The sequence below is a fragment of the Hyla sarda genome, chromosome 4 (genome assembly GCF_029499605.1).
Source record: "Hyla sarda isolate aHylSar1 chromosome 4, aHylSar1.hap1, whole genome shotgun sequence".
Taxonomy (NCBI): Eukaryota; Metazoa; Chordata; class Amphibia; order Anura; family Hylidae; genus Hyla; species Hyla sarda.
Genome location: NC_079192.1, coordinates 40339457 through 40356090, shown reverse-complemented (window position 1 = coordinate 40356090; position 16634 = coordinate 40339457). Strand labels below are relative to the sequence as shown.

Sequence of the window (16634 nt, the reverse complement as noted above, 5' to 3'; positions counted from 1 at the left end):
AGAAGCAAATCCCCATAGCATACCTCTTATACTCTGTGCAGTTCCCGAGACAAGCAGAGATGTCAGCAGAGAGCACTGTTGCCAGACAGAAAAGAACAACTCAACTTCAGTAGCTGATAATTATTGGAAGGATTAAGATTTTTTTTTTAATAGAAGTAATTTACAAATCTGTTTAACTTTCTGGCACCAGTTGATGTAAAAACATTTTTTTTTACCCCGGAATACCCTTTAAATTCATGCCCTTATATCCTGCCTTTAAAGGGGTACTCGGCCCCTAGACATCTCATCCCCTATCCAAAGGATAGGGGATAAGACGTCTGATTGCGGGGGTCCCTCCGCTGGGGACCCCCGCGATCTCCCTGTTGCACCCGGCGTTCGCTTAGAGCGTCTGTGCAGCGGCGGAGGCTCATGACGTTACAGCCACGCCTCCTCCCATAGACTTGCATTGAGAGGGCGTGGCTGTGATGTCATGAGCGGGGCATGACGTCACTCCGTGCATCGCATATCTAGGGTGCTGCAGCAAAGAGCGCCGGGACCCCCACAATCAGACATCTTATCCCCTATCCTTTGCATAGGGGATAAGATATCTAGGGGTGGAGTACCCCTTTAAAGGGAGGAAAGGAGGTAAAGGATTAGTTGTGCCCTATTAATATGTGGACTAGAGATGAGCGAATTTACAGTAAATTCGATTCATCACAAACTTCTCGGCTCGGCAGTTGCTGACTTTTCCTGCATAAATTAGTTCAGCTTTCCGGTGTTCCCGTGGGCTGGAAAAGGTGGATACAGACCTAGGAGACTCTTTCCTAGGACTGTATCCACCTTTTCCAGCCCACCGGAGCACCGGAAAGCTGAACTAATTTACGCAGGATAACTCATCAACTGCCGAGCCGAGAAGTTCGTGACAAATTGAATTTACTGTAAGTTCGCTCATCTCTAATGTGGACACTAGACTGTGATATTTGTAATGGACTGTAAATCCAGACTGTGTCTCTTCTCTCCTCGTAGAGATGGAAAGGATATAACGCCCATTTCTGACATCCCCATCGACACTCACAGAGTAGTGGCCACTTGTCACTCTCTAGTGCAGCTGGATGATGGCACGTTGGTGGGAGACCCACTAGAGAAAGCCATGCTGACGGCTGTGGACTGGGCCCTCACCAAAGGTAAGAGCATTCCCCCTGACATGTCCCCATGACGTGTTCTCCTCCTCTGTACACTACTAACATGTATTGCTCTATTCCTTGTGGACAGATGAGAAAGTTTTTCCTCGAGGCATTAAAACCCAGGGCCTGAAAATCCACCAGCGCTTCCATTTCGCCAGCTCCCTGAAGCGGATGTCTGTCCTGGCCTCGTACGAGCGGCCCGGCTCCACTGACCTGTGCTGTGTGGCCACGGTTAAAGGAGCTCCCGAGACACTCCACAAGATGGTGAGCACAGAGAAGGCCGTATATTCTGGACTCTATTGTATTTGACAAATCTAATTGAAGCCAGTAATCAGACCGCTATATTGTGTTGGTACTCCATGACCACTGTGACCAGAAGATGGCATATTAAAGAGGTACTCCGGCACTTAGACATCTTATCCCCTATCCAAAGTATAGGGGATAAGATGCCTGATCGCGGTGGTCCAGCCGCTGGAGACCCCCGTGATCTTGCACACAGCACCCCGCTATAATCAGTCCCCGGAGCGTGTTCGTTCCGGGTCTGATTACTGTCGATCACGGGGCCGGAGCATTGTGACATGACAGCTCCGCCCCGTGTGACGTCATGCTCTGCCCCCTCAGTGCAAGCCTATGAGAGGGGGCGTGGCAGCTCCGGGGACAGATTATAACGGGGTATGGCATGCAAGATCACAGGGGTCCCCAGCGGCAGGACCCCCGCGATCAGGCATCTTATCTCCTATCCTTTGGATAGGGGATAAGATGTCTAAGCGCCGGAGTACCCCTTTAAAGGGGTACTCTTAAAAAAAAAAAAAAAAAAATTATAAATAAATAAAAATAAATGTTTTCCAGTAATCAATTGGTGCCAGAAAGTTAAACAAATTTGTAAATTACATCTATTAAAAAATCTTAATCCTTCCCGTACTTATCAGCTGTTGTATGATCCACTTTCTTTTTGAATTTCCTTTCAGTCTGACCACAGTGCTCTCTGCTGACACCTCTGTCCATTTTAGGAACTGTCCAGAGCAGGAGCAAAATTCCCATAGAAAACCCCTCCTGCTCTGGACAGATCCTGAAATGGACAGAGGTGTCAGCAGAGAGCACTTGTGGTCAGACAGAAAGGAAAATTCAAAAAGAAAGGAACTTCCTGTGGATCATACAGCAGCTGATAAGTACTGGAAGAAGTAATTTACTAATCTGTTTAACTTTCTTGCACCAGTTGCTTGAAATTTTTTTTTTTTCCAGCCGAGTACCCCTTTAACCTTCTCCTTATACAACCTCTTTCCCCCATCTTATTTCCAGTGACCCTTCCCTATAGATATAGGCGAAAGGTAAGACTCTAGGCCAGTGTTTCCCAACCAGAGTGCCTCCAGCTGTTGTAAACCTACAACTCCCAGCATGCCCGGACAGTCTTTGGCTCTCTAGGCATGCTGGAAGTTGTAGTTTTACAACAGCTGGAGGCACCCTGGTTGCCGATAATCCGACAATGCCCCGCACCCGCCCGCTTTAAATCAATGATCTGCAAGGGTGTCGCCGGGGGAGGGGATAAATAGCCGTTAACTTATACCGGAATATCGGTATAAGTTATCGGCTATCGGGCCTAACCTCCACAGATTATCGGTATTGGCCCTAAAAAAAAATATTGGTCGATCCCTAATATAAACACATAGATATGTGTTTCCAAATTCACCGATTTTGAGGGCGACCCTCTAATGCAGTGTTTCCCAATCAGGGTGCCTCCAGCTGTTGCTAAACTACAACTCCCAGCATGCCCGGACAGCCTTTGGCTGTCCGGGCATGCTGGGAGTTGTAGTTTTGCATCAGCTGGAGGCACCCTGATTGGGAAACACTGATCTAATGTATATGGAGATCTCATTTCAATGTATATGGTGATGGATTTCATCTGTCGATCCAGGGGTGTGGAAATAAATAAAAAAAACTACTTGTCCAAGGGACTAAAGCGGAACACAATCTACTTGTCCCTCAAGAAAATCCACTTGTCCTGGTAGATAGTGTTCTGCTTCTCCAGTTTGTGTGCTGCATTTTATTTACTCTAATTATGTGTCAGAAAATGCTGGAAGTTGCATTTAGTTACTAGATAACTACAACACCCAGCATGCCCTGATACAGCCTATGGTTGTGTGGGTGTTGCAGCATGTTGCACTGTATAGTAGGACAGTAAGGTTATTGTGTAACATGCTGGGAGTTGTAGTTTTGGTTCGTGTCAGCTGCAGAGCCATAGGCTGTGTCAAGGAATACTGGGAATTACAGTTAGTAACTACAACACCCAGCATGCCCTGATACAGCCTATGGCTCTGCAGCTGACCCGAACCAAAACTACAACTCCCAGCATGTTGCACTTTATAGTTCTACAGTTTAGGTTATGGTGTAACATGCTGGGAGTTGTAGTTTTGGTTCGGGGGTGTTTGCGTGCATCCGTGGGGCTCTTGGTCGGTTGGTGAGTATGAAGGGGGGTGGGATTCTGGGGGTGTAATTTAGTGCGGGAGGCCAGAAGCCTCTGAAAATAAATAAAAAAATGAGATAGCACAACTGGCAGCAGCACTTGTCAGTCCGCCCCTGTACAAAACATACATGCATACACATATCATACATACACATATACATACACCGGCCACTGCCCCCTATATTATACAGTATATACATACATACATCATACATACACCGGCCACTGCCCCTATATCATACATTACATACATACAGACACCTCATACATACACCGGCCACTGCCCCTATATCATACATTACATATATACATCATACATACAGACACATCATACATACACCGGCCACTGCCCCTATATCATACATTACATACACACATCACACATACACCATACACACATCATATATACACATACTCACACCATAAATATACACCATACATATGCACACATCATAGATACACCTGCCGCTGCCCCCTATATCATACATTACATACACACATCACACATCACACATACACCATACACACATCATATATACACATACTCACACCATAAATATACACCATACACATCATACATACACCTGGCACTGCCCCCTATATCTTACATTACATACACACAGACACCATACACACATCATATATACACATACACTCACACCATAAATATACACCATACACACATCATACATACACCTGCCGCTGCCCCTATATCATACATTACATACACACATCACACAGACACCATACACACATCATACATACACATGACACATACACCATACACCATACATATGCACACATTATACATACACCTGCCGCTTATACACCCCCCCAATCATTCATTACATACATATACAACCACCCTTCCCGCCCCCTGCATGCTCCGCCTCCTCACCTGAGCCGGTGTGGGGTGAAATCCCCAGCCGTGCAGTGCAGTCTCCTCACACACATCCTTTCACCGCTCTGTATTTTCCCCCGTGAATACTTGAAACCTCCCCGTGATAAATGAGGTCCCTGTGTAGACAGAGCGGGGGAGGGGAGAGGCTGTGTGTGGGGGAGGGAGGAGCTGTGGACATCCTCATTCTCCCCCTGTCTTCTTGTATTATGCAGAGCTGAGCTCTCCATCCTCTGGGAGGTGGGGGGGTGAGGGGGCGTGGCTTACTCATCTCCTGCAGACGTGCGATCTCAGGCTCTGCCCTCGCTCCTGAGATCCCCTCACACCGGCTGGGGGGCTCTGAGCAGCAGCCCCGGCTACTGAAATCAGCTGGGGGCCACCACCGCCCCCTCCATACACTCTGAGCGCCGGTGTGAGGTGTAGACTTGCATCGGCTCCTGCACCTCACACCGGCATTAAAGAGAAATAAGGGAGAAGCCTGTCTGTCCCTGCCCGATACAGGGCTAAATCTATAAACAATTCACCTGCCCGGCGCCCAAAACTACTTGTCCCGGGCGTCGGGCGATAGGATTTCCACATCCCTGCGATCCTTTCATTCTCTGGGAAATAAGAGGTGTCTGGCAGCGGCTTCTGTTCACAACACAATTGGGCACGCGTATGGAGGAAATTAGGAGGGATTACTGTTGGCCGAACCATTTTTTTTTCTTTTTCATTTTTGCAAATGTGATGTAATGTCTCCCAGGCTGAAGCTCATCTGACGCAATCCCTGTATACCATGATAATACATCTGTATTCTTGTTGTCTTTCAGTTCTCTCATTGTCCTGAGTATTATAACAGAGTGCACACTGAAATCTCCAGAGAAGGGGCTCGCGTCCTCGCCCTAGGATACAAAGAACTGGGTCACCTCTCTCACCAGCAGGTAACGGTGTGCGACAATCCACAAACATTAAAGGGGTACTCGGGTGGGAAATTATTATTTTTTTTTATTGATTTATTTTAAAATCAACTGGTGCCAGAAAGTTAAACCGATTTTGTAAAATGACTTCTATTAAAAAAATCTTAATCCTTCCAGTACTTACCAGCAGCTGAATACTACAGAGGAAATTCTTTTATTTTTAGATTTCTTTTCTGTCTGACCACAGTGCTCTCTGCTGACACCTCTGTCCGTGTCAGGAACTGTCGAAAATCCCCATAGCAAAAACTTATCCTGCTCTGGACAGTTCCTAAAATGGACAGAGGTGTCGGCGGCACTGTGGTCTGGAAAGAAATCCAAAAAGAAAATAATTACCTCTGTAGTATAGAGCCACTAATAAGTACTGGAAGGATTGAGTTTTTTAATAGATAGATAACTTTCTGGCACCAGTTGATAAAAAAATAAATAAATAAAAAAAAAGGTTTCCAGTGGAGTATCCCTTTAAGGACCCGTCCACATTGCTGTATATCTGCCCTACAAATCGTGCCATGTAATTCCAATTGCAGCAGAGTACCATTGTTTTTAATGGGATTCTACTGCACCTTTCACATTGCGGATTTCCTATCCTTCAGCAGAAATGTAAGATTCGGGACCGGCCCCCCAAAAAAATAAACATTGTTATTTATTTATTTTTTATTTTTGGCAAAATTGTGCCCCGGACTGCATTGCCATCTATAGACACGGTGCATGACTGTGCGGTCCTACCACCAATGCATTTTGGTGGCGCCTGCTGCAGACAGAATCTTCAACACGAAATATAACCAGTGGTCTCCTAACTGTGGAGCTCCAGATGTTGCTAGACTGCCTAGACCAGTGTTTCCCAACCAGGGTGCCTCCAGCTATTGCAAAACTACAACTCCTAGCATGCCCGGACAGCCTTCGGCTGTCCGGGCATGCTGGGAGTTGTAGTTTTGCAACAGCTGGAGGCACCCTGGTTGGGAAACACTGGCTTAGAGAGGTAACGGCTTGCAACATCTGGAGCTCCACTGGTCTAAACATTCCCCCCTCTTCACAGATTGTCCATAACCAATTGGTTATAATCCACTATCCAGACATGGGTCCTATATGCCGTCTACTTGGCTTCGGGGCTCAAAAGCCCATAGAGACCCAATGTTGTCAGCCAACAGCTATGTGATTTGTTGTAGCTTTTCAGACTTTGTCGCCATCTATTGGACATAACCCAGTGAACCAGCACAGAAATATATACATTTTAACATTTTGTGCCAATATGTATTTAAAGGAAAACGGTCAGCCAGTTCACCCAGACTAAACCCAATATACTGGGTGATGGTGTGGGTGAACTGGAGTCCAACGAGGGGTCACTTACTTTACTGTGTGCCCTGGCCGCTGAGTTCTGTGTCCCCCCCCCCCCCCCCCCCCGCATCCATCTTTCTTTGGGTCCCGGAGTAAGGGGCCTAAGCCCGTCCCTGTGGTTTGTATATTCATGTTCTTTACATGCCCCCAGAGCGCATGCGCTTGAAGATTTTACGTAGCTCTCACGTCCTGATGACGTGAGAGCTGTGCGTCCCCGGAGAGCGCCCTGTGCTTGGCCCTCGCTACTCCCGACTTCCATAGCGAGGGCCCGGCACATGCGCTTTTACTCAGCGGCCAGGGCACCCAGTAAAGTAAGTGACCCCTCTTTGGACTCCAGTTCACTCACACTATCACCCAGTATATTGGGTTTAGTATGGGTGAACTGGCTGACAGTTTTCCTTTAAAGGGGTACTCCACTGAAAAACATTTATTTTATTTTTATTTTTTTAAATCAACTGGTGCCAGAAAGTTAAACAGATTTCTATATTAAAAAAATGCAATGTAGCCCGGACCTTCTAGGTGAGTATAAAATGGATATACAAGGATCGTGCTTCAATAATAATTATCATTTATTTATAAAAATAAAATTTCATCACTTCTCACAGGGCCCTTGTGAGAAGAGCATACATATAAAAAGGCAACCTAACAATGTATTAGGCAATAGTATTAAAATTAAAATTCTACACTTGGCATAGAGTATAGAGTAATAGAATAAAATAGCAAAGTAAGAGCTGTACCATACAAATATATTAGAAATTTGCTCTTCTAGATGTTTTAGGGTAAATATGTCCCTTTTTTGGATACAGTGACAAACAGTCTGTATTGATAGCAATTGTTACCGGTCTGTCGATTGTAGCTCAGGCGGTGGATGTTGCTCCCGCAATAGTTAAGTGTCCGTAGTGTATACAGTCCACTGTGTGGTGCCTCCAATTATAAGCCTGGTCCAGTAGGGTCTGAGCGTGGTGGCAGTCGCTGTCGGATAAGGCGCTGGCAGGCGCCAAAGATCGTGATGGTGTCCGGGGACTGCTGGCGCTAGCGTGCGCTAAAGTTGATATTCCTCACCGCTTCATTAGTTGGAAAGCAGGACCATGTACTGGAAGGCTGGAGGTTCACCTCGTGGTGCCGGCGTCTGACGTCAGAGCCGGGATGGTTACAGCAGGATAGTTGCACCGGGATAATTGCGCCGGGATGGATCTGAACTGCTGGACCGGGTGAACAGCAAAGCGTGAGCACAAATGGTGGTACAGTTCATAGAATGTGACTGGCCATAGAATTTGGGCACAGTTTTGATACTGCTATGCCAGTAGATAGAGACTAGATTTCTATATTACTTCTATTAAAAAATCTTGAAGGGGTTATCCAGGAAGAAACTTTTTTTTCATATATAGATATATCAACTGGCTCCAGAAAGTTAAACAGATTTTTAAATTACTTCTATTAAAAAATCTTAATCCTTTCAGTACTTATGAGCTTTTGAAGTTGAGGTTGTTCTTTTCTATCTAAATCCTCTCTGATGACACGTGTCTCGGGAAACGCCCAGTTTAGAAGCAAATCCCCATAGCAAACCTCTTCTAAACTGGGCGGTTCCCGAGACAGGTGTCATCAGAGATTACTTAGACAGAAAATAACAACCTTAACTTCAGAAGCTCATAAGTACTGAAAGGATTTAGATTTTTTTAATAGAAGTAATTTACAAATCTGTTTAACTTTCTGGAGCCAGTTGATATATATAAAAAAAGTTTTTTTTTCCCTAGATAACCCCTTTAATCCTTCCAGTACTTATGATGCACAGGAAGTTCTTTTCTTTTTGAATTTCCTTTCTGTCGGACCACAGTGCTCTCTGCTGACCTCTCTGTCCATTTTAGGAATTGTCCAGAGCAGGATAGGTTTGTTATGGGGATTTGCTCCTACTCCGAACAGTTCCTAAAATGGACAGAGGTGTCAGCAGGGAGCACTGTGGTCAGACTGAAAGGAAATTCAAAAAGAAAAGAGCTTCCTGTGGATCATAACAGCAGCTGATAAGTACTGGAAGGATGAAGATTTTTTTATAGAAGTCATTTACAAATCTGTTTAACTTTCTGGCACCAGTTGATTTAAAAAAAATAAATAAAAAAAAAGGTTTTCCACTGGAGTACCCCTCTAGGTTCACACCATGATTTTTGTGCCTCTGAAGCTTGGATATGTCAGGAAACGTTTGTCAAAATGTCATGCCAACGTATCTGTGATCAGGGAGGCAGGGGCCCGATTAATTTAAATGGCCTGAGTATAGTCAGCTAGTGACTACATTCGGGCCGTTTTCCCCAATGTATCTGAGTTTTTGTCTTGCTGCAAACCACATTTCTCAGTCTAAACCAAAACTTGTATATGCTCAGGAAATGCCCATATGTCACCTGCTGAGTACCCTCGGGCCATCGAAATGAATGGGGTCTGTACATCTTTGAGCAATGTAATTTTTACAGTTTCCTGATGTATCTGTGGCTCTTTGGCACCAGTCGTGATGTGAAAGAGGCCTTAGCTAAGCGTTTTCCAACCAGGGTGCCTCCAGCTGTTGCAAAACTACAACTCCCAGCATGCCCAGACAGCCTTCGGCTGTCTGGGCATGCTGGGAGTTGTAGTTTTGCAACAGCTGGAGGCACCCTGGTTGGAAAACACTGGCATCAGAGTATCTGGTAGTACATTATAGCTATGACCATTTTTGTTTTTTCATTTCCACCCTTGTCTGATTTCCCTGCTTGCAGTGTGTATGTTTTGTACAGTGTCTGAACACCGCTCTATCTGTCACTACTTCTAGATCCGGGAAATCAAGAGGGAGACGCTGGAGTGTGATCTGAGGTTTGCCGGCTTCATTGTAGTTTCCTGCCCCCTGAAGGCCGACTCCAAAGCTGTCATCAAAGAGATTAAGAATGCATCGCACCATGTAAGTTGTGGAGTTCAGAAGGGGCGGTTGTAGTTGTGGAGATCAGAAGAGGGGCGGTTGTAGTTGTGGAGATCAGAAGGGGCGGTTGTAGTTTTGGAGATCAGAAGGGGCGGTTGTAGTTGTGGAGATCAGAAGGGGCCGTTGTAGTTGTGGAGTTCAGAAGGGGCGGTTGTAGTTGTGGAGATCAGAAGGGGCGGTTGTAGTTGTGGAGATCAGAAGGGGCGGTTGTAGTTGTGGAGATCAGAAGGGGCCGTTGTAGTTGTGGAGTTCAGAAGGGGCGGTTGTAGTTGTGGAGATCAGAAGGGGCGGTTGTAGTTGTGGAGATCAGAAGGGGCGGTTGTAGTTGTGGAGATCAGAAGGGGCGGTTGTAGTTGTGGAGATCAGAAGGGGCGGTTGTAGTTGTGGAGATCAGAAGGGGCGGTTGTAGGTGTGGAGTTCAGAAGGGGCGGTTGTAGTTGTGGAGATCAGAAGGGGCAGTTGTAGTTGTGGAGATCAGAAGGGGCGGTTGTAGTTGTGGAGATCAGAAGGGGCGGTTGTAGTTGTGGAGATCAGAAGGGGCGGTTGTAGTTGTGGAGATCAGAAGGGGCGGTTGTAGTTGTGGAGATCAGAAGGGGCGGTTGTAGTTGTGGAGATCAGAAGGGGCGGTTGTAGTTGTGGAGATCAGAAGGGGCGGTTGTAGTTGTGGACATCAGAAGGGGCGGTTGTAGTTGTGGACATCAGAAGGGGCGGTTGTAGTTGTGGACATCAGAAGGGGCGGTTGTAGTTGTGGACATCAGAAGGGGCGGTTGTAGTTGTGGAGATCAGAAGGGGCGGTTGTAGTTTAGGAGATCAGAAGGGGCGGTTGTAGTTGTGGAGATCAGAAGGGGCGGTTGTAGTTGTGGAGATCAGAAGGGGCGGTTGTAGTTGTGGAGATCAGAAGGGGCGGTTGTAGTTGTGGAGATCGAGAAGGGGCGGTTGTAGTTGTGGAGATCCAGAAGGGGCGGTTGTAGTTGTGGAGATCAGAAGGGGCGGTTGTAGTTGTGGAGATCAGAAGGGGCGGTTGTAGTTGTGGAGATCAGAAGGGGCGGTTGTAGTTGTGGAGATCAGAAGGGGCGGTTGTAGTTGTGGAGATCAGAAGGGGCGGTTGTAGTTTAGGAGATCAGAAGGGGCGGTTGTAGTTGTGGAGATCAGAAGGGGCGGTTGTAGTTGTGGAGATCAGAAGGGGCGGTTGTAGTTGTGGAGATCAGAAGGGGCGGTTGTAGTTGTGGAGATCGAGAAGGGGCGGTTGTAGTTGTGGAGATCCAGAAGGGGCGGTTGTAGTTGTGGAGATCAGAAGGGGCGGTTGTAGTTGTGGAGATCAGAAGGGGCGGTTGTAGTTGTGGAGATCAGAAGGGGCGGTTGTAGTTGTGGAGATCAGAAGGGGCGGTTGTAGTTGTGGAGATCAGAAGGGGCGGTTGTAGTTTAGGAGATCAGAAGGGGCGGTTGTAGTTGTGGAGATCAGAAGGGGCGGTTGTAGTTGTGGAGATCAGAAGGGGCGGTTGTAGTTGTGGAGATCAGAAGGGGCGGTTGTAGTTGTGGAGATCGAGAAGGGGCGGTTGTAGTTGTGGAGATCCAGAAGGGGCGGTTGTAGTTGTGGAGATCAGAAGGGGCGGTTGTAGTTGTGGAGATCAGAAGGGGCGGTTGTAGTTGTGGAGATCAGAAGGGGCGGTTGTAGTTGTGGAGATCAGAAGGGGCGGTTGTAGTTGTGGAGATCAGAAGGGGCGGTTGTAGTTTAGGAGATCAGAAGGGGCGGTTGTAGTTGTGGAGATCAGAAGGGGCGGTTGTAGTTGTGGAGATCAGAAGGGGCGGTTGCAGTTGTGGAGACTTTTTCCATACATTGCTTCACATCACGCATTCCATATCTAACTTGTATGGGAGGAATCTGACCGTCCCCATAGTCTCTTGTTGGGAGTACTTTGTTTCTGGGAGATAAGTGGCTTGGAGTATTGTGCGCAGTACTGTAGGCCGTATCTCCAGAAGGATATAGATACTCTAGAGAGAGTTCAGAGAAGATACTAAACTAGTACATGGATTGCAGGATAAAACTTACCAGGAAAGATTAAAGGACCTTAACATGTATAGAAGAAAGAAGAGACAGAGGGGATATGATAGAGACTTTTATATACATAAAGGGAATCAACACGGTAAAGGAGGAGAGCATATGTAAAAGAAGAAAAACTACCACAAGAGGACATTGTTTTAAATAAGAGGGGCAAAGTTTTCCACAGTAATATCAGAAAGTATTACTTTACTGGGAGAGTAGTGGATGCATGGAATAGCCTTCCTGCAGAAGTGGTCGCTGCAAATACAGTGAAGGAGTTTAAGCATGCATGGGATAAGCATAAGGCTATCCTTCATATAAGATAGGGCTAAGGCATAAGGCTATCCTTCATATAAGATAGGGATATACATAAGGTTATCCTTCATATAAGATAGGGATAGGTATAAGGCTATCCTTCATATAAGATAGGGATAGGTATAAGGCTATCCTTCATATAAGATAGGGATAGGCATAAGGCTATCCTTCATATAAGATAGGGATAGGTATAAGGTTATCCTTCATATAAGATAGGGATAGGCATAAGGTTATCCTTCATATAAGATAGGGATAGGCATAAGGCTATCCTTCATATAAGATAGGAATAGGTATAAGGCTATCCTTCATATAAGATAGGGATAGGTATAAGGCTATCCTTCATATAAGATAGGGATAGGTATAAGGTTATCCTTCATATAAGATAGGGATAGACATAGGGCTATCCTTCATATAAGATAGGGATAGTTATAAGGCTATCCTTCATATAAGATGGGGATAGGCATAAGGCTATCCTTCATATAAGATAGGGATAGGTATAAGGCTATCCTTCATATAAGATAGGGATAGGTATAAGGTTATCCTTCATATAAGATAGGGATAGACATAGGGCTATCCTTCATATAAGATAGGGATAGGCATAAGGTTATCCTTCATATAAGATAGGGATAAGCATAAGGCTATCCTTCATATAAGATAGGGATAGGTATAAGACTATCCTTCATATAAGATAGGGATAAGCATAAGGATATCCTTCATATAAGATAGGGATAGGTATAAGCCTATCCTCCATATAAGATAGGGATAGGTATAAGGCTATCCTCCATATAAGATATGGATAGACATAAGGCTATCCTTCATATAAGATAGGGATAGGTATAAGGCTATCCTTCATATAAGATAGGGTTAGGCATAAGGCTATACTTCATATAAGATAGGGATAGGTATAAGACTATCCTTTATATAAGATAGAGATAGGTATAAGGCTATAATTCATATAAGATAGGGATAGACAAAAGGCTATCCTTCATATAAGATAGGGATAAGCATAAGGCTATCCTTCATATAAGATAGGGATAAGCATAAGGCTATCCTTCATATAAGATAGGGATAGGCATAAGGCTATCCTTCATATAAGATAGGGATAGGCATAAGGATATCCTTCATATAAGATAGGGATAAGCATAAGGCTATCCTTCATATAAGATAGGGATAAGCATAAGGCTATCCTTCATATAAGATAGGGATAGGCATAAGGCTATCCTTCATATAAGATAGGGATAAGCATAAGGCTATCCTTCATATAAGATAGGGATAAGCATAAGGCTATCCTTCATATAAGATAGGGATAGGCATAAGGCTATCCTTCATATAAGATAGGGATAGGTATAAGGCTATCCTTCATATAAGATAGGGATAAGCATAAGGCTATCCTTCATATAAGATAGGGATAAGCATAAGGCTATCCTTCATATACGATAGGGATATGCATAAGGCTATCCTTCATATAAGATAGGGATATGCATAAGGCTATCCTTCATATAAGATAGAGATAGGTATAAGACTATCCTTCATATAAGATAGGGCCAGGCACTATTGATAGGATGCAGATTATTGGGCAGACTAGATGGGCCAAATGGTTCCTATCTGCCGACACATTCTATGTTTCTATGGCTCCAGAGGTGTTTGGCAGCTGCTCATTTTCTCTTCCCTCTTGAAGCAACATATAGGGGGAAATTTATCATTAGTCCTCGGGTGCAGTTGCTTTTTTTCATGCGTTTTCTTTGCTTAGAATTTTACAAAGTTGAGGGAAATCTGTTAAAAAATGTGTTATAAATTTTGCACAAGTACACTGAAGAAGGCAGCGAGATCTAAAATATTTGAGAAAGCAAGCTCCAAAGAGACCCCAGCACTCAGCATCATGGGCGCTCACATAGAAGTCAATGGAACGCATGCCCTCTAGTACTAGGAGGTTCCCATTCCAGACATCGCAGAGGGTCCCAGCAGAAGTTAATTTTGGCTGCAGTACCCCTTTAAATATGACAGGTTTATTATAATCCTGTTTAATTGATTTATGATCAAACCCTCCACTTGGCCAATTCCCCCTAAGTCAGATCTTCTGGATGCTGAATGATCCGATGCTCTGGATATATTGGTCACTTACAGATGGTAATCGGTAATCTTTGTGATCACCTTATTAGACTGTAACATAGGACTCTCTTCCTTCTTGTAGGTTGTGATGATAACTGGAGACAACCCTCTCACTGCCTGTCATGTGGCGCAGGAGCTCAACTTCATTGTAAAGGAGGACACACTAATCCTCCAGCCTAAAAGTGATGGTAAAGGTCAGTGTGATCGCATTATTACAGTCTTATGCTTTGTCCTCAGATGCACTGTAAAGGCAGGGTCACACAGGGCGCAACTCATGCTGCAGATACACCAATGGCAGTCACAGAGGGTCTGCAGAGCGAGCTCCTGTCTGCAGCCAGTTAGCTCTGTGTGTCTGCTCATATCGGTGGATTTCTACAGCGGAAAATCCACCACTACGAGTGGACACACAGAGCTACCCAGCCACAGCCGGGAGATCACTCTACAGACCCTCTGTGACTGCCATCGGCTCATCTGCAGAGTGAATTACGCTGCGGATCCACCCCGTGTGACCATGCCCTTAGAACACAATAGATCGTCTTTCATGTTTTGCTGCTTTTTCAATTGAAATGAATGCAAAACATAGTTGGCAAAAATGTCTGACCTCCCTTAGGCTTGGGCTACACTGCAACTGTCTGTGCTGCAGCACATGTGACCGTATTGCTGCAAGTATGTTGCCGTGATCCGACATTTGCCAGAAATACATCAAGGTTAGATTTCTGGTCGCAGAAGCATGTGTTAAAGGTAGATGTATATCTTTGTCTTTGCAATATGAGTGATTCTTAACCTGTCGTGTAGCCCTAGCAATAAAGGGGTTAACCAGGATTAGAAAACAATATGGTCTTCTATGAACAGCACCACTCCTGTGCTCAGGTAGTAGAAGGTATTACAGCTCAGTTTGATTGAAGTAAATGGAGCTAAATTGTAATACTACACACACAACCTGAGGACAGGCGTGGTGCTGTTTTTTAGATGAAATGAGTTCAGATTTTTTATTCCTGGATAACCCCTTTAAAGTAGGAAAGCAGCACAAACTTCAATTGATGCTAATAGTTGGACAAATTGACACACTGTGTTTTCTCATCAGCACTCCCTACTGACCACATTGATCACTGCAGGAGCATTCAGCATTGTTATACTTATTTAAAGGGGTACTCTGGTGGAAAACTTTTTTTTTTTTTCAACTCGTGCCGGAAAGTTAAACAGATTTGTAAATAACTTCTATTAAAAAAATCTTAATCCTTCCAGGTACTTATTAGCTGCTGAATACTACAGAGGAAATCATTTTCTTTTTGGAACACAGAGCTCTCTGCTGACATCACGAGCACAGTGCTCTCTGCTGACATCTCTGTCCATTTTAGGAACTGTCCAGAGCAGCATATGTTTGCTTTGGGGACTTTCTCCTACTCTGGACAAATCCTAAAATGGACAGAGATGTCAGCAGAGAGCACTGTGGTCATGATGTCAGCAGAGAGCTCTGTGGTCATGATGTCAGCAGAGAGCTCTGTGTTCCAAAAAGAAAATAATTTCTTCTGTAGTATTCAGAAGCTAATAAGTACTGGAAGGATTAAGATTTTTTAATAGAAGTCATTTACAAATCGGTTTAACTTTCTAGCACCAGTTGATTTAAAAAAAAAAAAAAAAAAAAAAAAACTTTCCACTGTAGTACCCCTTTAACCACGTTGTTTATCCTAAATTTTTTACTATTACTCCTCCCTAGGTGCCGGTTGGATGTGGCAGTCCATTGACGGCTCAGTATCCCTGCCAGCTGTCCCAGATTCTGTAGAAGCCTTCACTGATAAATACTACCTATGCCTGACAGGGGAGGGCCTATCCTACCTGCAGAACACGAGGGCTGGCCTGTTGTCCGCTATCATCCCACACACTCAGGTGTTTGCGCGAGTGTCCCCCAAGCAAAAGGTAGGAGTCAAGTTGTGTGGTATGTAGATTGCCATATACAGTGTGGGAGTCAAGTGAGGCTTATGTTTTGAATTCTCTGTCTCAGCCTATACTCCTACTTGGAATCCATCACCAACAGGTAACATAAAAATCAATCTATTACACCTACATAGGTCACCACAAATAATATACACAAATGAATCCAAAAAACTACTTTATTAATCAAAAATCACACAAAAAATAAGTACAAAGGAAATGACACACAAATTACAAGAACTAGGATGAAAAATGTATCCCCCTATCCCATATAAAAAAAACACACACAGGGAACCCCAAAGCCCAATGATGAGATATACTATTGGGTTATATGCCACTAAGGCTGGGTTCACATCACGTTTTTCCCAATACGGGACCGCATACGGCTGGGGGAGCTAAATCCTTGCGCTCCCGTATCTCAGCCGTGTGCCGCCCGTATCTAATTCATTTCAATGAGCCGACCACGATTTTAGGTGCGGTGGGAAAACCGCA

General features: G+C 44.7%; 1 protein-coding gene across 2 annotated transcripts in view; it reads left to right on the top strand.

Annotated features, from left to right (window-relative positions):
- The window catches only part of ATP13A1 (ATPase 13A1), a 70039-nt gene that overhangs the window by 36181 nt on the left and 17224 nt on the right, over positions 1 to 16634 (top strand). For both annotated transcript variants that reach the window (XM_056570633.1, XM_056570635.1), the window contains exons 13-18: positions 1006 to 1163; positions 1252 to 1427; positions 5332 to 5442; positions 9602 to 9727; positions 14293 to 14404; positions 15928 to 16127. In XM_056570633.1, coding sequence (XP_056426608.1) covers positions 1006 to 1163; positions 1252 to 1427; positions 5332 to 5442; positions 9602 to 9727; positions 14293 to 14404; positions 15928 to 16127 — 883 coding nt within the window. The remainder of the gene's footprint in view (positions 1 to 1005; positions 1164 to 1251; positions 1428 to 5331; positions 5443 to 9601; positions 9728 to 14292; positions 14405 to 15927; positions 16128 to 16634) is intronic.